Below are 21101 nucleotides of genomic sequence, written 5' to 3'. Positions count from 1 at the left end.
TATCACTGATTGCACTGCGTGTGTTCGAGAAACGTATCGAAACGGTGAATCAACTGCTCACTATCGACTATGAATTTGTGGCCCTCCCGGCGGTTCGACAGTTTGTAATAGCCGTCTTTCCTGAGGTTGAGCATCGAATTATTCCATTAACGGCAGCATCGATTTTCATCGACCAGATTAAAGTGCGTTCCGAGCGTGTTTGTGCCCTAGTTCCATGCTCTAACCGAGTGTTCGAAAGCTTTCAAAACAATCATAACGGTGGACACTACTACATCATGCGTGACACGTTCATTCCATTGCTGGAGTTTATAAGTTTCAATCCCTGTACGATACTGGAGCTTAAGTATCGTACCTATCGGCAGTATCTGATAGAGGGTGGACTTTCCAATCATTACAACGCATGGTACAATCAGCTCGTGCAAGAGCTGAAACATGAAGATATTATTGACCGGCATACGGGAGTACTTAAAACTGACACACTAGAAGCCATTTTTATGCTCTACTTATATGGCGTTGCGGGCGGTGGCATTGTCTTTTTTATAGAAAATTTACTTTTTTTCTATACCAAGTTTGTGAACAGTGCATCAAGATGCTGGAAGAAGAAAAATTAGTTTTGAAAAAAAACAAGATAACATCTTAAAAATGATAACATACAAATAACATCTTGAAGTAAGACAGCCATGAAGCTTTTAGTATAAAAGAGCTTTAATTATGTGGTCATAAATACTTTGAAAACATTTTGCAACATTTTCTAGATTCACAAAATTTACGCAAAATAAAATCAATGATGCTTAAACTTGTCTCAAAAGCAATGAAATTCAACAACGGTTTTTGTTTCCACTGAGTAGGTTTTTTGTTAATTTTTAATTTTCTGAAGCCCTTACAAGTTCATTCCTTCCCAGCAACGTAGCTAGCAGGAAACCGATCTACAAACGCTCCAAAGCAAGCTCCCTTGAAACACAGTCTTTTGCATTGATTATTAGAACCACTTGTGCATACAAAACTTGCTCTACTCTACTTGCTGTAGCCCAATCTGCCCAATATCAAACAAAACTCAAACAAAATTACAAAGTTTCTGTTCAATTGAAATATTTTACTCGCAGCTTGCGGAGCGTAAAGGATGCCTCGCGCCGAGGCTGCATATCGATCCGCATGTTTGAAACAGTGTGATCTTTCCAACATCCCAGGGGTGACGGCTAAAAACGGAGGGGTGAACGGTTATTTACATGATTTTCCTGTAGTGAAGCAGCAATTCCTGGAGCTACTGGATGCTAGTTTGTCGCTGCGGGAATTGATCATAGCATCGCCAATCCAGGACAGCTAAGAGAAACGAAGCTGCAAAGTGAGCAGATTGTGTAAACAACTTTTGCTTACCTTTTGGAACGCGAAAATATAGCTGAACCGTAACAGTACAATTTAATTGTTTACAGGTTAAATATCACAGCATTGCCGTAGTTGACGTTCTCCCAACAAAAATCCATCACTTTACCACCATATTGAAAGTGGCAAATAAAATTCCAATCACCGTTCCAAAACCAATGTTTCCCAGCCTGTCAGTGTCTCTATTGCGCCGCTCAATTAATCTAGTACACATAACCGAACCAGTTCAAGATAACCGAGACTCACCTAACCGTATGTCCATCTGTTTGCTTGTATTTCTTCCCTTCCTGCACAGAGAGCATTACTTTACCAGCGCGTCCTGGGTGTCACCGTCGGAGGTCAGCGTGGTTTGGATGAACCGACCCCAGAACCTGTCGGTCGTGACGCTGTGCAAAAGCCCGATGTGGTACTGTCAGGAGGTAATTTGTCTTCCAAACAGCATTATCCTTGTCTATTTGCTTCCCATTGCCACGGCGAAGGAACGACCGCCGACAATCATCTGCCCTTTCGGCGTGGTGTCCGTTTTTCGGAGACCAAAAAAGCGATCGTCAGAAAATCCGGCGATGGCTTTATTCCAATGGTTTGCTGGTCACAAATGGCGAAGCAAACGAAGCAAACTAACAGCTACAGCGCTACAACACCGTACCCGCACCGTCACAGATCAAATGCATACGAACAAATCTCACCGAGATACTTAACATCCAACGCTCGCGCCCCCTTACACGTCCCAGTGTAGTGGCCAGTGCACTCCTTGCAAACCGACCTGTGCCATTGTCCCAACTATTGGAACGTGAGACACCGACAGTTGCGGCACAGTCGTGAACGTGGGGACGTGAAAAAGCTCGACAATTGAGCGCAAGAGCATTGCTTTTTTCTTCCCTTTTTTTTTGGTACGTGAATCTCTAATGGCGACCGTTGTATTTCAACTGTGAAATTGAAACAATAAATCTCTGACCAACGTTTTGGTCTGCACATCACCATTGCGAGTGAAATGAGTGGTGGAAGGTGATATAAGGACGATGCGGCGTGTAAAATGGAAAATCGGAAGGCCAATCAAACCGTACCATGTCATCCGATGCATTCGGCGCGACGACCACAACCTAATGACAGCACTTTTTGGTTTGCTTTCCTCCATGAGTGGAAAACTGTAAAGTAAGGAGCTTTGGTGACGAAAAGCTTCCTCTAGTACACGTACACTGATTAGCATCGGCCGTAGGTGTAGAGCTTGGAGGCAAGATAACCGACACTAACCCCGAAAGCGCTAGATCAAAGCCCGAAAGGACACATGAATAGAGGCACGGTACACTAAAAGCGACATCATCCACTTTGCAATGTTTGTGAATTAAGCAGGATTTATTCGAGTGCGTCTCACTCACTACCATCTCTTGTCCCCACTTTCCCTATAGACTCACCGGATTAGTGGCGATGGACGTGGCTGGGTCGACGAGATGTCTGTACCGTTCTTCAGTCTCAATGGCAGCTCGTACATTGCCATCTCGCCGTTGCGCGATGGTTCCGCAGGTAGGTTTCACGTTGTGGCTTTCTCTTTTTACTTAACCTTTACATAGAGAAGGTATGTGTGTGTGTTTTCGGTGAGGTTTTTTTTTTGGTCTCTTTACTAACTCGTAACCAGATGCTAACGGATGTTAAGACACTTCCGTTACCGGATGTATTCACGTGTATTAATTATTTAAGCATGTGCATAATTTATTACTTACCTTTGCGAGCAGCACTAATTTGTACTTTACCTCAGCTAATGTGGCTCAATTTTATCGGCCAAACAAACTAAAAAATGTAAAAAAAACAATTGCGTACCATCTAACACATTAGCTCCTAGTAGACCGTTTAGAGGCAGGCAACTACTAAGACCTTGTTCAGAAATAGAACATTTTCTACTAGCGACCCAATTATGCAAACTCAGGACGCATAGAAAGCTCTAAGATTCGAAGCTGAATTCCGTCTGACGACTAATTAACTGACAAAATAGTTTATGACAGCTCCTTTGGCAATTCTTCCATGTTCCTTGTCTCTTCTCCTCGTATCTAGGTCTCTTAGTTTTACAGTTTTGCGTTTGTTATGTAATGAAGGCAATTGCTGCCGGAAGAGCAATGTGTTATTTATTTTTAATTAATTATGTCAAGTCCAATATGTTAACAAGAAAACGAATAGAATAATCTTCATCTTCATCATACCATTCCTGGCTATAAAGACCTACTAGGTCACGATGGCTACCTAACGGCTTACTAGACTCAGTCCTCACTACGAGAGGCATAACATTTATTTGTTATAAAATTCCAAAAAACCATCATCAAATCTTAGTTAATCTTTTACGACTCAAAAATTTGTTTTCATTTTAAAACAATCTGACTATTCATTTCCTCCAGAAACGTGGCAAATCTGTTTAAGCAACAAATTTCATCAAAAATAACGCCCCAAAATAAATTTCTTAAACACACTTCTTATTCACCGCATCACCGATACAGCGGTGCTACCCTCTAAAAGCTTCTTCAATGTACAACCTAATGGTAAAGATATGTCATCTTGCCAATTTGTAGCTCTGCAGATCACAAATGCATACACTTAGCCCCGAAAAACCTTAAAAAGCCATACGTTTTCCTTAACGGACAGGCACATCATTCATTCTGGTTCGACTGGTGTACCACAAATAAAAGTAAAAGATTCCCCCGACACACACAAACACACAAATTCCCTCTATCTCTCTTTCTTTCTCTCTGTCCGTCCTCATACACTAACGAACTGAAGATGGATGTTTCGTTTGATCCGATTCGGTTTCCTGCTTCTCTCTTGGAAGTTTCTCGGAGGATTTAGCTCATTATTCAGCCACTCCATTATCGTTGTTCATATGATATTCTCTCCACTCCCATCCCGACGCAGGACACTTTCGGCACCTGGTACACGTGCATATCGGCAAAAAACGCATCATACCGTTGACTCATGGCCGGTTCGAGGTTAATAAAATTCTCCACTGGGATCAGGCGAATAATTTCGTGTAAGTTGTCCGAACTACGATAAAAAAAAGTTGCCTTTCTTTGTCGGCTGGATGCTCGGGAACGGTGGTAATTTATGATCCGGTGTTATTTACGTTTCTCTTACTCACACTGTCGAAACTTCAGATACTACCTCGGAATCCCGGAACATTCGCCGGCCCAGCAACATTTGTACCGGGCCTCCTCACTGCCACCAAAGCAAGGCACATCGCCTAGACCACCGCGCTGTCTCACCTGCAGCCATCAGCACAGTTCGCATGCGCACGTCACGATCAAAGCGTCGAACCGTGTGCAGCAACAGTGGAACGACGATTGGGAAGACATTGAGGACGAGGAAGAAGAGTACGTTGAGGTACCGATGACAACGCCACCCTCGAAGCGAAAGCGAAAACCCTCCGAACCGGAGGTAGTGGCACCGATGCCACCAATGCCGTGTCAATACTTCACCGCCATTTTTGCGCCCAACAATAGCGAGTACGCACTGATCGAGTGTCTAGGTCCGATTGTGCCGTTCAGCGCCATTTATCGTATCGTGCCCGATATCACCAAGAGTCCCACGCAGGTGCTGTACTACTTGCAAAACAATACGGCACTGGCGGAACGTATTAGTAAGGTGGCGCTGCCACAAGTTAAGTCCTTCCCGGTGATGATTTCAGGCGGGTATCATGCACAGGTGCGGCTGTTTTTGCCGCCCGGACTGCGGGAGGATGAGATCACGCGCTATCCCATGATTGTGCATGTGTAAGTAGCATAATATCCTCACATCCAATCAAGTCTTTTCAACTTAAGAACCAATCAACCATGAAATTCCCTTCCCAACCCACAGATACTCCGGGCCGGGCACGCAACTAGTGACGGACAAATGGCGTGTCGACTGGAACACCTATCTGGCTGGCACGAAAGACTACATAGTGACGCAGATAGATGGCCGAGGATCGAGTGGTCAGGGCTATCAGCTGCTGCACGAAGTCTATCGAAGGCTCGGTACGGTCGAGGTGTCCGATCAGCTTGAGGTTGCCGAATATCTCCGAGACAGTTTGCACTTTGTCGATAAGCGACGAGTCGGTATCTGGGGCTGGAGTTACGGAGGTTACACGGCGGCCCTTGCCATGGCTAGCCCTACCAGCCTGTTTCAGTGTGGCATCAGCGTTGCCCCCGTCACCAACTGGAAGCTTTACGGTATGTGCTTCAAGCTAGCTTTAGCCCTGAACTTGCAAACTGTAGTTCATCTCATTTCGGAGATGTTTTCTGCTTTCCGTTTTTTCCCCTCTAACAGATTCGACGTACACAGAACGGTACATGGGCATGCCCAACGTAACAGACAACTACAAGGGCTACGAGGACAGCGATCTGTCGAAGCACGCCGAAAAACTGCGGGACAAGCAGTTCCTCATGGTAAGCAAACGGCACTCGCACGAGTTCCATTAGGCTACGCATTAGCTATTACAGCAGAAAAACAGACGCAAAAGGATCGATTGCAGCCGTAGAGTGTGCTATATTACGGCTATCAACCTCACCGGGAGGCAAGGCAATCCTTCATCGACCATTCTCCACCCCTCCCCCGAGGGTGTCCGGCGGCGACGATCGGTGGTAAAGAAACGACTCGGCGAGCATTTTCCCGTCATCGCTCGGGCAAATTTATGTTTCCAACCCTCGGCTCGGCAAAAGCGCAAACCACTGCCATTACATTTAATCAACCATTTCTTCGCTTTCACCACTGACACTCAACCCCTTTCACTTTCTCGCCCTAACCCCTTACCCCCTGCGCGGACAGGTTCACGGTACGGCGGACGATAATGTGCACTTCCAGCAGAGTATGGTCTTTTCGAAGGCGCTCTCCAGCAAGGGCGCACTGTTCAAGCAGCTGATATATCCCGACGAGGGCCACAATCTGGCCGGGGTGAAGAAGCACCTCTACCGTTCGATGACGCTCTTCCTTGAGGACTGTTTCCGGAAGCTGGTAAGTCGAGCTCGAGCGCTGAGATTGAGTGGAAAGTGCCCGGATAAATCCTGCACCCAAAACCCCCCGCGTCCTGTTCTTGGTGGGTCGCGATTAATGGGCGAAAAATGGATGTGAGGGGGAAGGAAGATATCGAGGCTTTACTATTCTTAACAGCGGTAAATTGATGCTCAACGCAATACACTTTAAGAGGGCGAGTCTTTACCAGGCAGGCAGGCTTTGGCGCCATCTGAATTGCAAATGACTTGCGGTATTCTTAGTAAGGCGGCTCTTGCTAGTGCCGTAGTAAAAACGAATCTTTAATCTAGCAAAACACTGAGAACTGTTCTTCACTGTCACAAGTGTGCTCCATCTTATGGGATGTTCTCATTTTAGAGAACAGCAAACGCAAATCTGATAACAACTAAACTTTCTACATCTTTGGCTTTAAAAGCCAACAATAAAAAAAATCATAGTTAAATTCAATCAAACCATCAGATGATTGGTTTTGGCCAAAAATTTGTATGACCCCGTGACGCCACTAAATCGCTTACGGGATTATTTTCAATAACGATATCCCATCATAACTATAAGACAGCTTAAACATCAAAACATGCCACGCTTCAATCACAAATCCCTCCTAATAGTTTAATTTAAATTTTCCCAAATCTGCCCGCAACTTTTAATGCTCTTAAAATGAACTGTGTCATTACGAAGTTTTACCTTTGAGCAGCGTTAGAAATTAATTTCGTAAAACACTCCCATGAAATAAGCAAATGCATAAATTATTTTCAATCATCTCGATACAAACCAATAGTGCCCAGGCAACAACCTACCAAAAAACCCGAACCAATAAACCCCCCCCCCCCCCCCTTGTTTGTCACGTATACCCGTTGGTCGTTGGACTCCCTGTACCAAGGAGTTTTGATAACTTAATTAACATTCACAAATCGCGACTCCATACACTCTGAAGTTCCAACCGTGGCTGGCGATGTTGTTAAACACGTTACAGGTCAGAGTGAATGGAGCTTTATTTTATGTCCTCCCTCCGCTGTACGTACCACACACGAGGAAGAAAAGTTTTCCTCGCGAGCGGGATACAACCCGCCATTGGCTACGGGCTAAGTCTCTCGCCAGTCTTTCATTAATAATAATGCTTTTTCACACTGGTACTCTTACCGACGCGATGCGGAGAAAGCGTTTTGGCAGGTCGTGCGTAGAGGGCGAACAATACTAAAGGCGCCCAGCCAGTTTGGTTGATCGATATCGAGCAAACATGCTGATAAATTAAGCCATTTGCCCTTAGCTGACCCACCCGTTCTCATAAACTGACATCACATCATTTCAAACGACAACCGTTACCCTGCTCCGCCGTAGGAAAATGTTCTGGGCGCATTCTTCCGGGGAAGGCCTATCCCTTCAATGCCCATTGTTTAGCTGCTTCGTTTGTATCGTTTTCTTCGTCACTACTAACACGCACTTGATCTTGCTCTGTTTCTTTCCTTCCAGGTACCGTTGGACGTAAAGCCGGGCCTGGGAAACGGTGGTTCCAGTGATTAATATTTGCTTGATTACTTCGGTGCTACTGATTCAGCTTCAAGTTTCATGTAAAAGTTTCTCACTCTTCTCTAGCAAAACGATTCCTTTCTACAACTTTCTAACTGGTGCGAACCGGAGCCTACCAGACTGGGCTGCCACCAAAACAGCCAAGGGCAGCTACCAAGTGAATGGGAGAAAAAACATGTGCAAAAAGGGTATTCAACATTCATGGCCACAGTACTGTGCGTTTGCATGGTGGATATCGTCCTTGGGCAGGTTTTTTTCTTCCTACTTTGGCACACAGTTCTTGTCCCTTCTTTCTGCAACACTTTACCATCAGATCAACTCAGATCAATCTGCAGGATCCATCAACATCCTCATCATCATCAGCAGCAGGATGTGGTACCACCGTGGTACAGGAGGCCTCCGGATTACGCACAGAAGCATGCAGAGTTTCAAGCGTAGGAAAAACAAACACACCATCAGTGAAAGAGTAAAGAAAGGAACCGGAATAACAAATAGGAAACAATACGTTACACACAAACTTGTAGTTGAGCCAATTTCTGCGTAGTATCTGAAGTAGGATTTCTTCAAACATTCACAGCGACTAGCTCGCGCATTCACTCACTATCTCTTTAAGAGAGAGAGAGAGAGGGAGAATATGAGATGAAGTAGGAAAAACAGGCGAATGCTCTCGTGGGGTGTTGTTTGGTCTGGCGTGCGCATTAAATATCCTTTGCCGCGCCTGTGTCAAAATTCATCCCATTGCATTCACTTCAGTGAGCAAATACACTGCATCATTAAAAACCCGCCCGTGACGGTACGGTTCCAATCCGGTACGTAAACGAGCACAACACACTAGCGTCACAGACGGTACGCAAACAGTCGCGAAACGTTACACTCGCGCGACTCTGTGTAGAATATAAGAATACGGGAACGTGAATGATAATGTGAATGAAGGCACATATTTGCGCGACTTGCCATCATCGTCGGATGTCGGCACGTTTTTGCGCTTCAATAGTCCCGCGATGAAGAGTGTGCGAATGGAGTAAACCGGCTATAATTGCCTTCTCCAGCTCACTATTTCACTCCCGTTCTCTCACTCTACAGGGTCTGCTGGAAGAATAATAAACGGGTGTGAATTGGTAGTTTGCTAAAATGAAACAAACCACAAATGCAAATACAACACATAAACAATCCTTCAGAAAGAACAGACCGAGCAAAAGAAAATATTATGGTTGTGAAAAACTTAAACGATTCGTACAGAGCACGGGCGCAATTTCGATCGATCGAGAGCTCTAATAAAAGTTAGCCCTCATTTGCCATACAGTGAGGGTTGATCCGCATGTGTCCTGTAGATTCGTGAGGTCAATACACAGATACGGACTCGTGGAACCCTATTTTTGTTGCTTCACTGGCATAAAAGAAGCCAGAAAAAAATAAGGCTACCGGCAAAATCACCGGGCAATCGATCTGTTCGGCCCTGTTAATCCCAGAACTCGATCTCTTCACTCTATCTTCCTTAATCTCAATTTTTATCCTCTCTTTCCTTGTTAAAAACAAACTGTACATATAGCAAAACGAACGTGTGATAGTGCGACCAACGTGAGATCCCGTGGATGCAGTATTAAGGCAAAAAAAAAAAAAACCTGCGAAATGCTAGCAAAGTTACGACGTGTGCAATAACAATTAGTAATACTCACAAACTCACACTGTACTGCACTCCACGCGGTTGAACTTGCCGGAAGGAGTATATGATAAAAATTAACCCTCCCGCGGTACGTTTGGGATGTGATGTAACTATACAGAGTGGTGTTGATTGTGTAAATTTATCTTAACGAGATAACAAGAAAGATCCCGATTCTTATGCAGCCATTTCTGTGCAGTGTGGAGAAGCAGTCCACACTCACGATGATATCTCATTTTCGGTACTGTCGAATCAAGATTGCGGCTATTTGTTTTAAATATTCGAAAACACACTCTTTCATAATCGTATTCAAGCTCAGCATTTAAAGCAATAACATTAGAACCAAAAGAAGCCATATCAAACTACCTGGGCACTGTTGTTAAACCACTCAACTCACTAATACTGTAAATTGTTATCTCTACCGCAAGCAGTCAAGCTGATATCCTTCATTCTATCTATGCTTTCTAATCATTTGCTTTAATGTTACGTGGAACAAAACGTAAAACCCTTCCCCTGCGAACGGAACTAATCGCACTCATCTATATCAACCCTACAGCGGATCCCTGTAGAATTATTCACCCAGGACACACACACAAGAAATGTCTCCTTTTTTGTTGGTTTTTTGATGTTTTGCACATTATCATTTCCTGTACCTCGCCCAGCATGAAAATGTTTACCCCTTTAGTAGGAACGGTGCTGTGGAATGGTTCGTTGTTTTAAATTTAATTAACACCCCGATGGTATCATCCCGGAAAACCACCGATGGCCACAATTCAAGTCCCTTTGGGATCCGATGGATCGTGGTGAATTCTAGCCTATCTACGGGTAGTCGACAACCATCTGTTGAAAAACAGGACTTTTCCAAGGACACTCATGCATGGCTTGCGGTTTCTCGTTGAAAAGGAGATCCAATTTTCTCCAAACCACCGAAAGATACATACACACACACACACCCACAAAACGCCCTCGCGCCGGAGCAACGTTCGGAGGACACAGATTTCATGGGTGTTAAATTAATTTACGATTATGATTTCGCTCGATTTCATACAATTTCTTCCAACCATACCAACACCCCGGCTGTCGCTGTGGTACAATTGGCAATTTCTCGTACCGAACGGACTTCCGAGAACTCTCCTACAGTTACACTGTTACGATACCTTGCCAATCGAACACGGAGTAGATTAAAGCTTAAAGCTCCACGGCCAAGCAAGATCGAGTTAGATGGTGTTTATGCTCGTTTCTGCTTAATCTCGGGCGGCTTATTTGAATTTATGCCGACACGGTTGAGCGCTGTTGTAGAAGGCTCGGCCTCGGAACTTACCAGCCAGTGTGACAACACGGAAGGGGTGGGTCCTTGTTTCAGGCACGATTGATGATGTGGTGGCCGTGTGACCGTGACGCACTTTTAAAATTTCTCCTGCTTAGGGTGAAAACACGTTCGCTTCTCGATGACTCCCATTACGCTCTTGATCGACCGAGACCGAGAGACCGGGTTTTGCAAAATTAAATTCTCATCAATTTCGCGATAACGCAAAAAAGGGGGGGGGGGGGGGGTGAGGCAAATCAAGGGTTGGATTTTTTCCCTTCTGGAATATCTCATTTTAAAAATATTGTGAAATATTTTGCGTGCGACCGAAATTTACTATGCAAACTACATCCTCGTTGACGAGTGAATGTATTAAATTATTTAACATTACCTGACGAAAGGTGTGTGCTTAAATTCAAACCCTCTTCCTCCTCCGGCCTACGCATATAGCGATACCGTTTTACGATCCAACCATAAAAACGTGGTCCGCCATCGCCAAAGACGGATCGTCAAATCCCGATGCGCCTTTTTGATACTTTATTATTTACCTTGCAGGCTCCGAAAACCTCGACTTTGAATACAAAACGCGTGCGTGTGTAAATGTGCGCATCAAAGAAACAATACTACCGGAGCATAAAAACCTGCGGGCATCGCCCAGATTACAAATAAAGTCTCGGGTAGGGCTACGACGGCGAACAGGATGTGATGTGAAATTCAAACGCCACCAGGCGCCTCCATGTTTGCGTCGAGATTTTCTTCACGGGTGTGTGTGTTTTTTTCCTCGTTTTTTTAAGCTTGTCACGGAATTTTCGCGAAGGGAAAACGCACCAATGAGTGTGTATGATGATGCGTGGAAATCATTACCCCGCTCGGCCGCTTCCAACCATGGTGCGGAAAATCAGTAATCTAAAGGGATGAGTTTTACCTTGTACCTTTTTGTTGTGCATGTTCCGTTCGGCAGCTGCTAGTGGTAGTGCTTGTGTAAGACTCGCACATTATGCCACATATCGTTGCTTCTTAACTGTGTCTACCACCGTTCCTACATGACCATAGAATCATACGTTTAGTTGTTTGGTAAGGAAATAGGTTATCATTGTACTTCCAAGGAAACAATTTTGACCAACTAACATTAATCACGCGCGTTGGCATTTGCAGTAAAACGGAAGCCAATCATAACGATCCAATCCATATTTCGGCGTTTGTTACGCAAATAAATGGCCTGCAAGCATGCCTTGATGACCGAGGTTTCGTTTACCTTTATCATCCGCTGCCGGAAAGGGCACTTCGCGAGCAAGAGCTTTTACGCATCACGCATACTGCTGGCTCATTCGTAGCGCAAGAAACATTGTTTCCCATCTAAAGCTTTTCATTTGATATACTCACACAACGCTTTGTTGCGATAGATTAATCATCCGATCAAATCGAAATTATTGTTACGAGAAAAGTTATCCCTTTCGTTGTGTTTGTTTTGACGAAACGCTCACTAACTCACTCACGGTAACACGATGTTGATGAGTTGTTTTAACGACATCACTTCACTACCCAAATCATGATCCTTCCTCCCTCACTCATTGCTGCTTCCCGTTCGCTCCTCAATGCCGCACGTTTGCGTGCTGTTTCACACTCAATCATATCAGTGATAACAGACAGACACCTTTCCCGCTCGATAGGTTTATAGGGCAATCAAAACATAGCAATTATCACACTTACGTAGTGTTGTAGCAAAAACAAACTCCCCGCACTGGTAATATGATGCTGCAAATCGAAGATAAACTACAAAATGCCACAGTAGAAGAAGCAGATACGTTACAAAAAACGAACCCCAAATCTCACATTCGTCAAGACCCTTAAAACTAGAGATAGAGAAAGTGTGTGTAAAGAAACATGAAACTCGTTTAAAGCTTGTGAAACCTTTCAACTAATTCTATCAGCTCTGTTTCTCGCCGCGCTAAAACTTTCTCTAAATTTCTTTTCACTCAGCAACACTGCTACTACAACATACTCGAACTAACTTTCTACCTTACTTTAGATCGTTTCCACTTTCTACGCTTCACGTGATACTTGTTAGAGGGTGTTGCAAAATTAACACGATTATAGAAACTAAAACCGAGAAAAACCGATAATACAATAATAATAAGACCGATGGCGATATTAAGCGATCTCCTCCATTTATGACCTTAAACCGCATCCATAACGATGACCGATTAGTGTAGCGAATAGGAAAGATAATAAATTAAGGGTCCAAAAGAAAGCAAGCAAAATTGTTGAAAAACAAAAAGAGTTTAAAACTTATAGCATATAGCCGCGGGCGCATAGTGTTGAAAGAAGAAACAAAAAAAAAAGAAGTAAAACCATTACCCAACTTAATTATAACGAAAGCTGCGTAATAAGTAGTTCGAGTTTATTATACATAATCCAAATTAGTAATTGATGTTTGAACAACCCACTGAGCGCAGTGCGTTCAGATTGAATGGGTGATCATCCCTGTGTCCATGGCTAAGCGTGTGTGTGTGTGTTTTTGGTGTGTGTGGTAGTAGTCATTTAGTAGCAGCCTTTGATGTTCTTCTTCGCGTTTCAGCCATCCATTCGTTTGAACCACACACTCAGAGCTAAGCCAAATGAGTGAAACCGAATGGTTATAGTGTATATAAATAATGAACCCTCCTCGCAAGTAGGCAAATATTCTAGTTTCGTCTTGTAGGACTAATGTTGCAAAGTATTACTAATTGAACAATATATGTTCTGAATACTGAAGGTAAAACAAAACGATTGGACCTATTGGATTTCTTATTTAATCAAAAATACGTTCGTACTGCATTGAGTTCTTGCTGATGTTTGAAGCCAGAAGAAACACATCTATCGATCCCTGTGAATATGCGCCATTTTCATTGCTACAAACCTATCCGATGCGCTTCTACTGTACAAAAGAATTAAACCAAATTTGGCAAAGCGTTCCTACGATAACGATTGAAGGTTTATCGATTAAGTTTTAATGGATTGCTTTTTTTTAACGATCATACGTTGGATGAATGAAAGGGTCCGAGCAAAAGGTTTGCAGTCCCGTTTATCATCAGCGTGCAACAGAACAATTCTAAACGGGGAAAAAAAAATCATTAAACGAAACCAAAGAGATCGTAACCTGGACTGGGCGCAACGAGGCGTAACGGGCATTCAACACTGACACTGTTTGTAAATGGAAAGAAAGGGTCACTGCACTCAAATGTGCAACATGCATCGTTGTTTTCCAACCGCTTGCATACAACGCTGATCCACTATTGCACCCAACATTGCATCAAACGTGTCCAAGTCAGTTGACGTTGAATGCAACAAGTTGGAGATAAAATCACTTCCACGTGTTGCTGAACACGTGTAGCGTACAGAAAGATGGAAGTTTTATTGTTTAAAATTGTAAAAAAAAACATAACGAATATTTAACTTAACAAAACCAACACTCATGTAACATAATAAAGCCAGTAAACGTGTGTGAAAACTATTAATCACGCTTGCGTGAAATCAAATGCAATTCCAAGCTCTATGCTCGTTTCCCCGATACCGTCGTAGTGAATAGGAAGAACGTACAACCTTCCATCTTTTCATTCCGCAAACGCGAGATAGTATGGAGATGAATAAAACAAAACAAATCACTCTAGCAATAATATGGATCTTCATTCCTAGGAAGGAGAGGGTCCTCGACTTTCGTACCATTTGCCTTTTAAATTACGCTCTTCTTACTGTAAGAGAAACCCAAATAACAAAACAATGACGCCCCAAAGAGAGCCACAAGCGCGAGGCTCACTTTACTCATCCACCGTAATAAACAGTGTATAACATTACAAGTAAGCAAAGCTATCAAACAATGGTAAGGAAACAGGTAACCATAAGTAATTATTTTCACCGTTTAACAATGCAGTGACCGAACACGACTAATCTTATAACGCTAATATGTACAAACTAAAACAAATAAAAAATCGTACCCAAACGCGTTTGACACGTGTTTGGACGTCTAAAGACAGATTACCAAAAACCACATACAAACATCACAAGCATAAGTAGTGTACGTAGCGGGGACATATTGTTCCCATTTCAACAACTTTTCCTCCAGTGTCCGCTGTGCATAGAGAGGTGCGGACACTTTGGGGAATAAGAAACCCATACCGTTCCGTAGCGAAATGAAACCGTTCGACCCGTGCCACCGGGGCGCCTATTTAAGCTGTTATACATTCTTCGAATACACTTACTCCCCTACTGTCGTTTAGTTTCGAATTTCGAATTTAACTGTTTCAACGATGCAATAACGTTACCGTTAAACGCCGGTTGCAGCGTGTGGTGAACGGCCCGGTGTGTTTGTATCGCATATCAGCGTAGCCCCGTTCGTAGCCACCGACTGCAGCACGGTTCTGAGTAGATAAAACTTATGAATTATATACCCCTTCGAACCTCGAAAGCTCAAACTGAGGACCACCATTTACAGCGCCGGTGGAATAGTACGTCCTGTAAATAGAGCAAGCGAACTACTTACATTCAACACTGGCTAGAAAGCGTAGAACGTTCTGCATTAAGTCTATATTTAACAGCAACAAAGGAAAGACAACACACTAAATAAAACAGAAACAAGGAAACAAGAATTATTAGGAAAACGTAGTAGTAAGCTGACTAATAAGCAGCACAAAATACGAATGAGAAACATGTCAACAAAGTGGTTAATAACAAACATAGCAAACCAAACTTAGTATATACATTTTACCTTCGGTTTCGTTTTACGCAAAGCTGGACAAAGTTTTGGGAAGCGTGTAATAACGTGAACGGGTGTGGGAATGGAATAAGCTAAAACAATACCTAAAAAAAAAACAAAACAAGTGAACAACACAAAATCAAACTCTAGTAAAGAAGCAAACAGCAAACAAATTACTCCAACCAAACCGAAATGGTTAAATATTTACAACAACAGAAATGCAAATCCCACTTTCATCTCAGATAGTCTGTGAACTGTTAAACACACACATTGAAAAAGAAGGAAATGAAGCCAGAAAAATGTAAGTGATTGCGGCGTATCTTTAAATGCGTAATAATAGGAATGTACTGCGACCGACGAATGAGAACAGAACAGCCAATGGAATGGCAATGACATCAGGCAAAATGGGAGAAACTAAACAAAACAACAACTGGATACTAATTGCGCGAGTTCAATAAAGAAAGATATTTTAAATTCATGACAAACGAACTAAGTACTTCTTCCCTCATCGGTTTTCATGCCTGTGTGTATCCCGTTTCAGGTTGTGCTCTCGACTGAATAATTTTGCAGGTTGGTCACGTTAGTCCATCTTTTTAATGGTTCAATGGACATCCGAATGATAATGCCTATGCAATGATTGGATAAGATAATTCTCTTTCGATACTTAAAATACATCCGACTATTATAGCACAGTTACGCTGTTACTGTAAACGTGGCTCTATTGCACACAGATGTAAAGGTAAGTCACCGAGAAAATTTGTTAACATTACGATCGATGATGACGTCGTTAAAATTAATGTAATCGTTGTACTTCATGACAAAATCTGTTTGGTGTGGTCGGCCACATGTGGTTCGTAGATCGTTTTCGATCGTGACCTCGAGCAATAAAAATGTCTGATTACATTTAATAATTCTAACCCTATTGTAGAAAACTTCATAATCGAATATAAAATAAATTAGCAAACGTATCTAAGTCTTATGAAACAGCAGTGATCCGCTGGTTTTTTAAACGTTTATTTCGTGTGTTTGTACAAATAAAAATTCAGTAGATTTATATCAATCACAGCATCGTTGTTTCCAGCGATGTGGATGATATAATTAGCAAAAGTCCTTAAAACTATTGTTCTATGCGCTGGTTTTATTCCGTCTAGAATAGGAACATGCAAATCGTTGAAGCTAAGTACTACATTGGGAATTACGGTTTTTTGTTTTTTGCTTGATGTATCTTTATCTATGCCGGAGCGACCCTAGGACATGATCCGAATTTATGCTCCAAAGTCTCATCCAAAGGACAGCACGCGCACTTCGAAGACGTGTTCTTTGCGTGTTGTATAAGTGAACTGCATGTGTTATTTTTTTGTTTATGAGCAGAAACAGCCATGATCTTTGCTCGGAAGAAAGGCTCCTGCAACTGATGTTTTTCCAAAACCTTTTTCCACGGTATGGAAGGAGTTTCCAACGCAACCTTAGAATCGGGTAAACCTTTCGTTGCTTCAGCTATTAGAGCTTTGGGTGATGTTGCTGTTCGATATTTGGTTGGAAGAGTTACCGAGGTGTTGGACCACAATTTTTAAACATGGGTAGTTTGATGGTTAGGGAGATTTACTTGGGTCCATGATGAATTTTGCTCCAAAACACAAGCTTTCCCTATGTGTCACGTAGCGATTGCATAGAAGGGCAGGTGCTTTAAGAGACGGAATTGGAAGATTCAACCCACCACGGTCTCGTGGTAGAGCCAGCTGTTGTAGGGGTATTTTTATTCCTCCATTTCCATCCCAAAGGAAGCTGGCGATGAGTGAGATGATCGTAGCGATATCCATCGAGCGAGCACCGCAGATCGACGCAATGTATCATACTTTGGGTAACAGGAAAGTGTTTAGAAGGGTTATTTTTTGGCACAGGTTAAGGTTTCTAACCCTGTGGTACCGTATCAGCTGCCGAAACATTTGGATAACTATACCCCATTTGCTGTTCATAGCTTTGCGTACATCGTTCGAAAACAAAATTCCCAGCAGTCGAAGACGTTCTTCGGTGCGAAGCCAAGGAATTTACATCTGGTTGGCTGGCGTTGTGTGTCCTACGTCCAGTGCTATTGTTTTGCCGAGGTTGAGCATAGCCCTCGAGCAGATACCCAATGATTCGATCGCTTCTCTTACGCGTTCTATCTTGGATTGGGAAGTGGTCACTACTGAGATATCGTCGGCATATGCATCTGTAAGCCACAGAATGAAGCTTGCATTCCGCTTTGAAAAAAAGAAAGTTGGAGTCTCCTCTGAATAAGATGCCCGTCAGCAAGATCATTCTTGAAAGTCGCGCCAGCCGCTCGGAGTGATTATCCATAGTTTAGGCATGGCCCCAATCGCATGGGAAGGAGGTGGGCGGTCCGTTGGTAAGACGACAACGGCCGTAGTCTTCAAACAGTAGCAACAGAACAGTAAGTCTAGAAAACTATTCGATTACTTTCGTGACCTAGGAGATCGTTAAGCCATGCAGAATTAGAGGACGAAGGCGCCTTCGGCTGGGAATTATGTATAACTAGCATTATCTCATCCAGAATCTTCCTCATGATAAGGACATATATCGTGATGCCTAGGTCCAAGATTTAAAACCACAAGGGCGCCAAGCTATAAGCACATGGTACATGGTCCGGGATTTCTAAAAGTTTTCTGTTACAACAGGGGATTGCTGAAAAGTCATAAAGATCTCGTCTCCCTGTCATTTCCTGTGCGTTTTCATGGGATTTTTCGGTTGAAAAGAGAGAAAGAGAGAGAGAGAGAGAGAGAGAGAGAGAGAGAGAAATATAGCATGTGCTCCAAAGAACGCGGCGCATGAACCGAAATCTTTTTAACGTTAAATTTTCAACTTTTTGAGTTTTTGCTTTGAGATTTCATAACTTGTGCCGCGTGGCTTTATGAGTTTCTATATTATACGATTATACAAATAATTCGAACCATTTGGACCATTTGGGAGGCCCGAATTAGTAAAGTGAGTAGATGAAGTGAACTCTCCAAACAAGGTTATAATTTGTTAATGCCGTGTTACTTAATATGCCAAGAATTGATATGATGTTGGCAAGTTAAGCCTTGTTGAGAGTGAGTCTAAAATCGACTCAACTTCAAATCTCCCACTTAAAACGCTTAACAAACTGACCTTGCTTTGCTTAACTTATTTGATTGTTTCTATTCTTAAAACTGATATACAGCATTTTTTGCTCATATCATAAATCAAAATTTTTGGCCCATAGATCGGTACTTGAAAGTTTTAAATTCGAATTAACCTTTATTTTTTTCGTGTAAATATGAGTTTAAAAAGCTGTATAAATATATTAAAATGGGTACGAACATAGCCATTTATAGGAAAATGATCTATGAATGCTTTCAACGCAGTAGAAAACTATCAAAACACTTAACAAACACATAATACTTTTTGTAAGTAGAACAATTTCCCAAACCTAACTTATCAATCAATACTTCGTCCAACGAAACATGCATAACATACGCTTCCGATACCGGGAGCGGCGACAAAACACCACGCTCGATTAGTCATCGGTTACTCAACGCTCGCCCCAGAGTAGAACGCCCGAGCCCCTACCGAACACATGCACATGTATAAAAAAAACGGTGAACCTCTTCCACGAAACATGCCACTGCATGCCAGCTAAGATGCGCGAAAATAACCTCAAGCAAGAGAACGCGAAGAGCGCTAGGCCAAAGATGGAGCCGATGACAATAAAACGCATGTGAGCAGAATACCATGCTCATACCCGGAGAGCGAAGTCATTCCCAATGAATTAAAATGTCGCCCTATCGATGCGTTAAAACATGGCGGTTAGTAAATTTTTTCATACATCTTTGACTTATTGATTGATCGAGTGGTTTGGTTTATGAAGATGGATAAGTGAAAATCCTAGGTTTAAGAGTTAGCTCATAGCATGATTGAATCCACAGATCTCTGCTCGCTCGATCAGAATAACTAAACTTTCTAGTCAGAAGCAGTGGTATGATTCTTGGAGCACGAGAGAGAAAGAGAGTGATCGAGAGTATGTGCGCGACATCGATCGCCGGCCACCTTCTACGACCCGAGATCGAAACGGGCCGGCTCAGAAACTCGACACCACTCCGACACGATACACACACTGTTCCGAACCAAACCAAACAAAAAATCTAACCAAATCCGTCACCATCCGTTTAACACGCGAACGTGTGCGAGCAAGCGCCCATCCCTGGCCGATCACAGTGGCAAAGATCAACCACGGTGTGCAGGAAAGAAGTGGAAAAAAAGGAAAACATACAGTGAATGAGCAGGAAATTATCCCGTGATCTCCCTCTGCCCAGTGGAAGCTGCGTGTGAGTAAGCACGGTAATCGTGAACTAGTTCCTTTTTTCCTTATGTGTATCGCAACAGAAAGTGTTAAATCGCAAACGAAAATGTACGTCTGTCGATCATCGTTAATTGCTTCAACGTGGTGCCCAAAAAGTCGTGTGTTTTCGTAGAAGAAAATATCGATCGTCTACTTTGCAGCAGAGAAAAGCGTGAAGTGAGATGCCTGTGTGATGACGATGAGCTGCCCATGAGCAACCAGGCGCACGCATCATCCCCTCCCAAAAAAAAACACGTCGATTAGTGCCGTGATATGGAGGAATTGTGCTGTGCTAGTTGAAGTGAATAATTCCATGGCCCTATAATTTGCCACCATCCAGAAACGAGACCAATCATGAGCGTTTTGTCGTGAAGTGACACGGCCACCATCACATGCCCAGCTCGAGTGAGATATTTCCGTGAGATGAATCAACCGTGCAGTTGATGCTCGGTCGAATAGCGAATGTGAGATGGTTCCGTTAGTGCATGTTTCGCGCGTGCTAGTTGCCAAATTATTTTCGCAGTCGCTCTCAACTCATATCGCGGCCGAGCTTATCGTTCTGTATCTAGCAAGTTCAACGCTGCGATAATTAAACAACCATGATGACAGTTGCACACTGTGTGTCGTGAATGAGATAAAGGTGCAGCGTATCGCGTGCTTGTGTCCGTGTGTACGTTGTATTTGACTTAACCGCTTTTTTGTTGCTTCCACTGGTGACGCACCCGCATCTACGTCTAATACGAAAACATCTAAGCCAAAATACACATCGGCAAGTTCTGGCACGGTAGTCGCTAATAATAAACCCCGTACACGGGTGGATACACCCGGCACAAAACGCACGAAAGGGGGCAATGGAAACGATTGCCCCAAACATGTACCATTCATCTACCGACACAGCAGCAGCAGCAGTAACAGCATGACCGGGTTCAAAACACCATACCCGAACGTTTGTTTAGAAGATTTTTGAAATCGATCTGATCATGGACTGCGTAAATCTGCGCCCTGCAGTCGGTAAGCTCGGTCAAACTTTCATCAAACTCCGAGCAGAGCAAAGGCACGCGCGCCAACCAACCCTTATTGAACGGTTCCACCCACATACCGCCGTACACCGATACATTCACAACGCAGACGGGCACGATCAGCTGCTGGC

The 21101-nt window shown here is 43.2% G+C and overlaps 3 protein-coding genes across 4 annotated transcripts in view; 1 reads left to right on the top strand and 2 right to left on the bottom strand.

Moving 5' to 3' along the window:
* The window catches only part of LOC126564080 (venom dipeptidyl peptidase 4), a 75475-nt gene extending 67472 nt beyond the window's left edge, over positions 1–8003 (top strand). For both annotated transcript variants that reach the window (XM_050220997.1, XM_050220996.1), the window contains exons 9-16: positions 1676–1799; positions 2787–2901; positions 4276–4390; positions 4515–5129; positions 5215–5567; positions 5665–5783; positions 6163–6348; positions 7837–8003. In XM_050220997.1, the coding sequence (XP_050076954.1) occupies positions 1676–1799; positions 2787–2901; positions 4276–4390; positions 4515–5129; positions 5215–5567; positions 5665–5783; positions 6163–6348; positions 7837–7887 (1678 nt within the window). In that variant the 3' untranslated portion in view covers positions 7888–8003. The remainder of the gene's footprint in view (positions 1–1675; positions 1800–2786; positions 2902–4275; positions 4391–4514; positions 5130–5214; positions 5568–5664; positions 5784–6162; positions 6349–7836) is intronic.
* The window catches only part of LOC126565236 (protein SCO1 homolog, mitochondrial), a 379954-nt gene that overhangs the window by 192255 nt on the left and 166598 nt on the right, over positions 1–21101 (bottom strand). The gene's annotated exons all lie outside the window — the stretch shown is intronic.
* Positions 1–21101, bottom strand: part of LOC126565134 (elongation of very long chain fatty acids protein AAEL008004-like) — a 588598-nt gene that overhangs the window by 547030 nt on the left and 20467 nt on the right. The gene's annotated exons all lie outside the window — the stretch shown is intronic.

The sequence above is a fragment of the Anopheles maculipalpis genome, chromosome 3RL (assembly GCF_943734695.1).
Source record: "Anopheles maculipalpis chromosome 3RL, idAnoMacuDA_375_x, whole genome shotgun sequence".
Lineage (NCBI taxonomy): Eukaryota > Metazoa > Arthropoda > Insecta > Diptera > Culicidae > Anopheles > Anopheles maculipalpis.
Note: the sequence above shows the minus strand (reverse complement) of the source record. Positions and strands in the feature narration are given on the sequence as shown.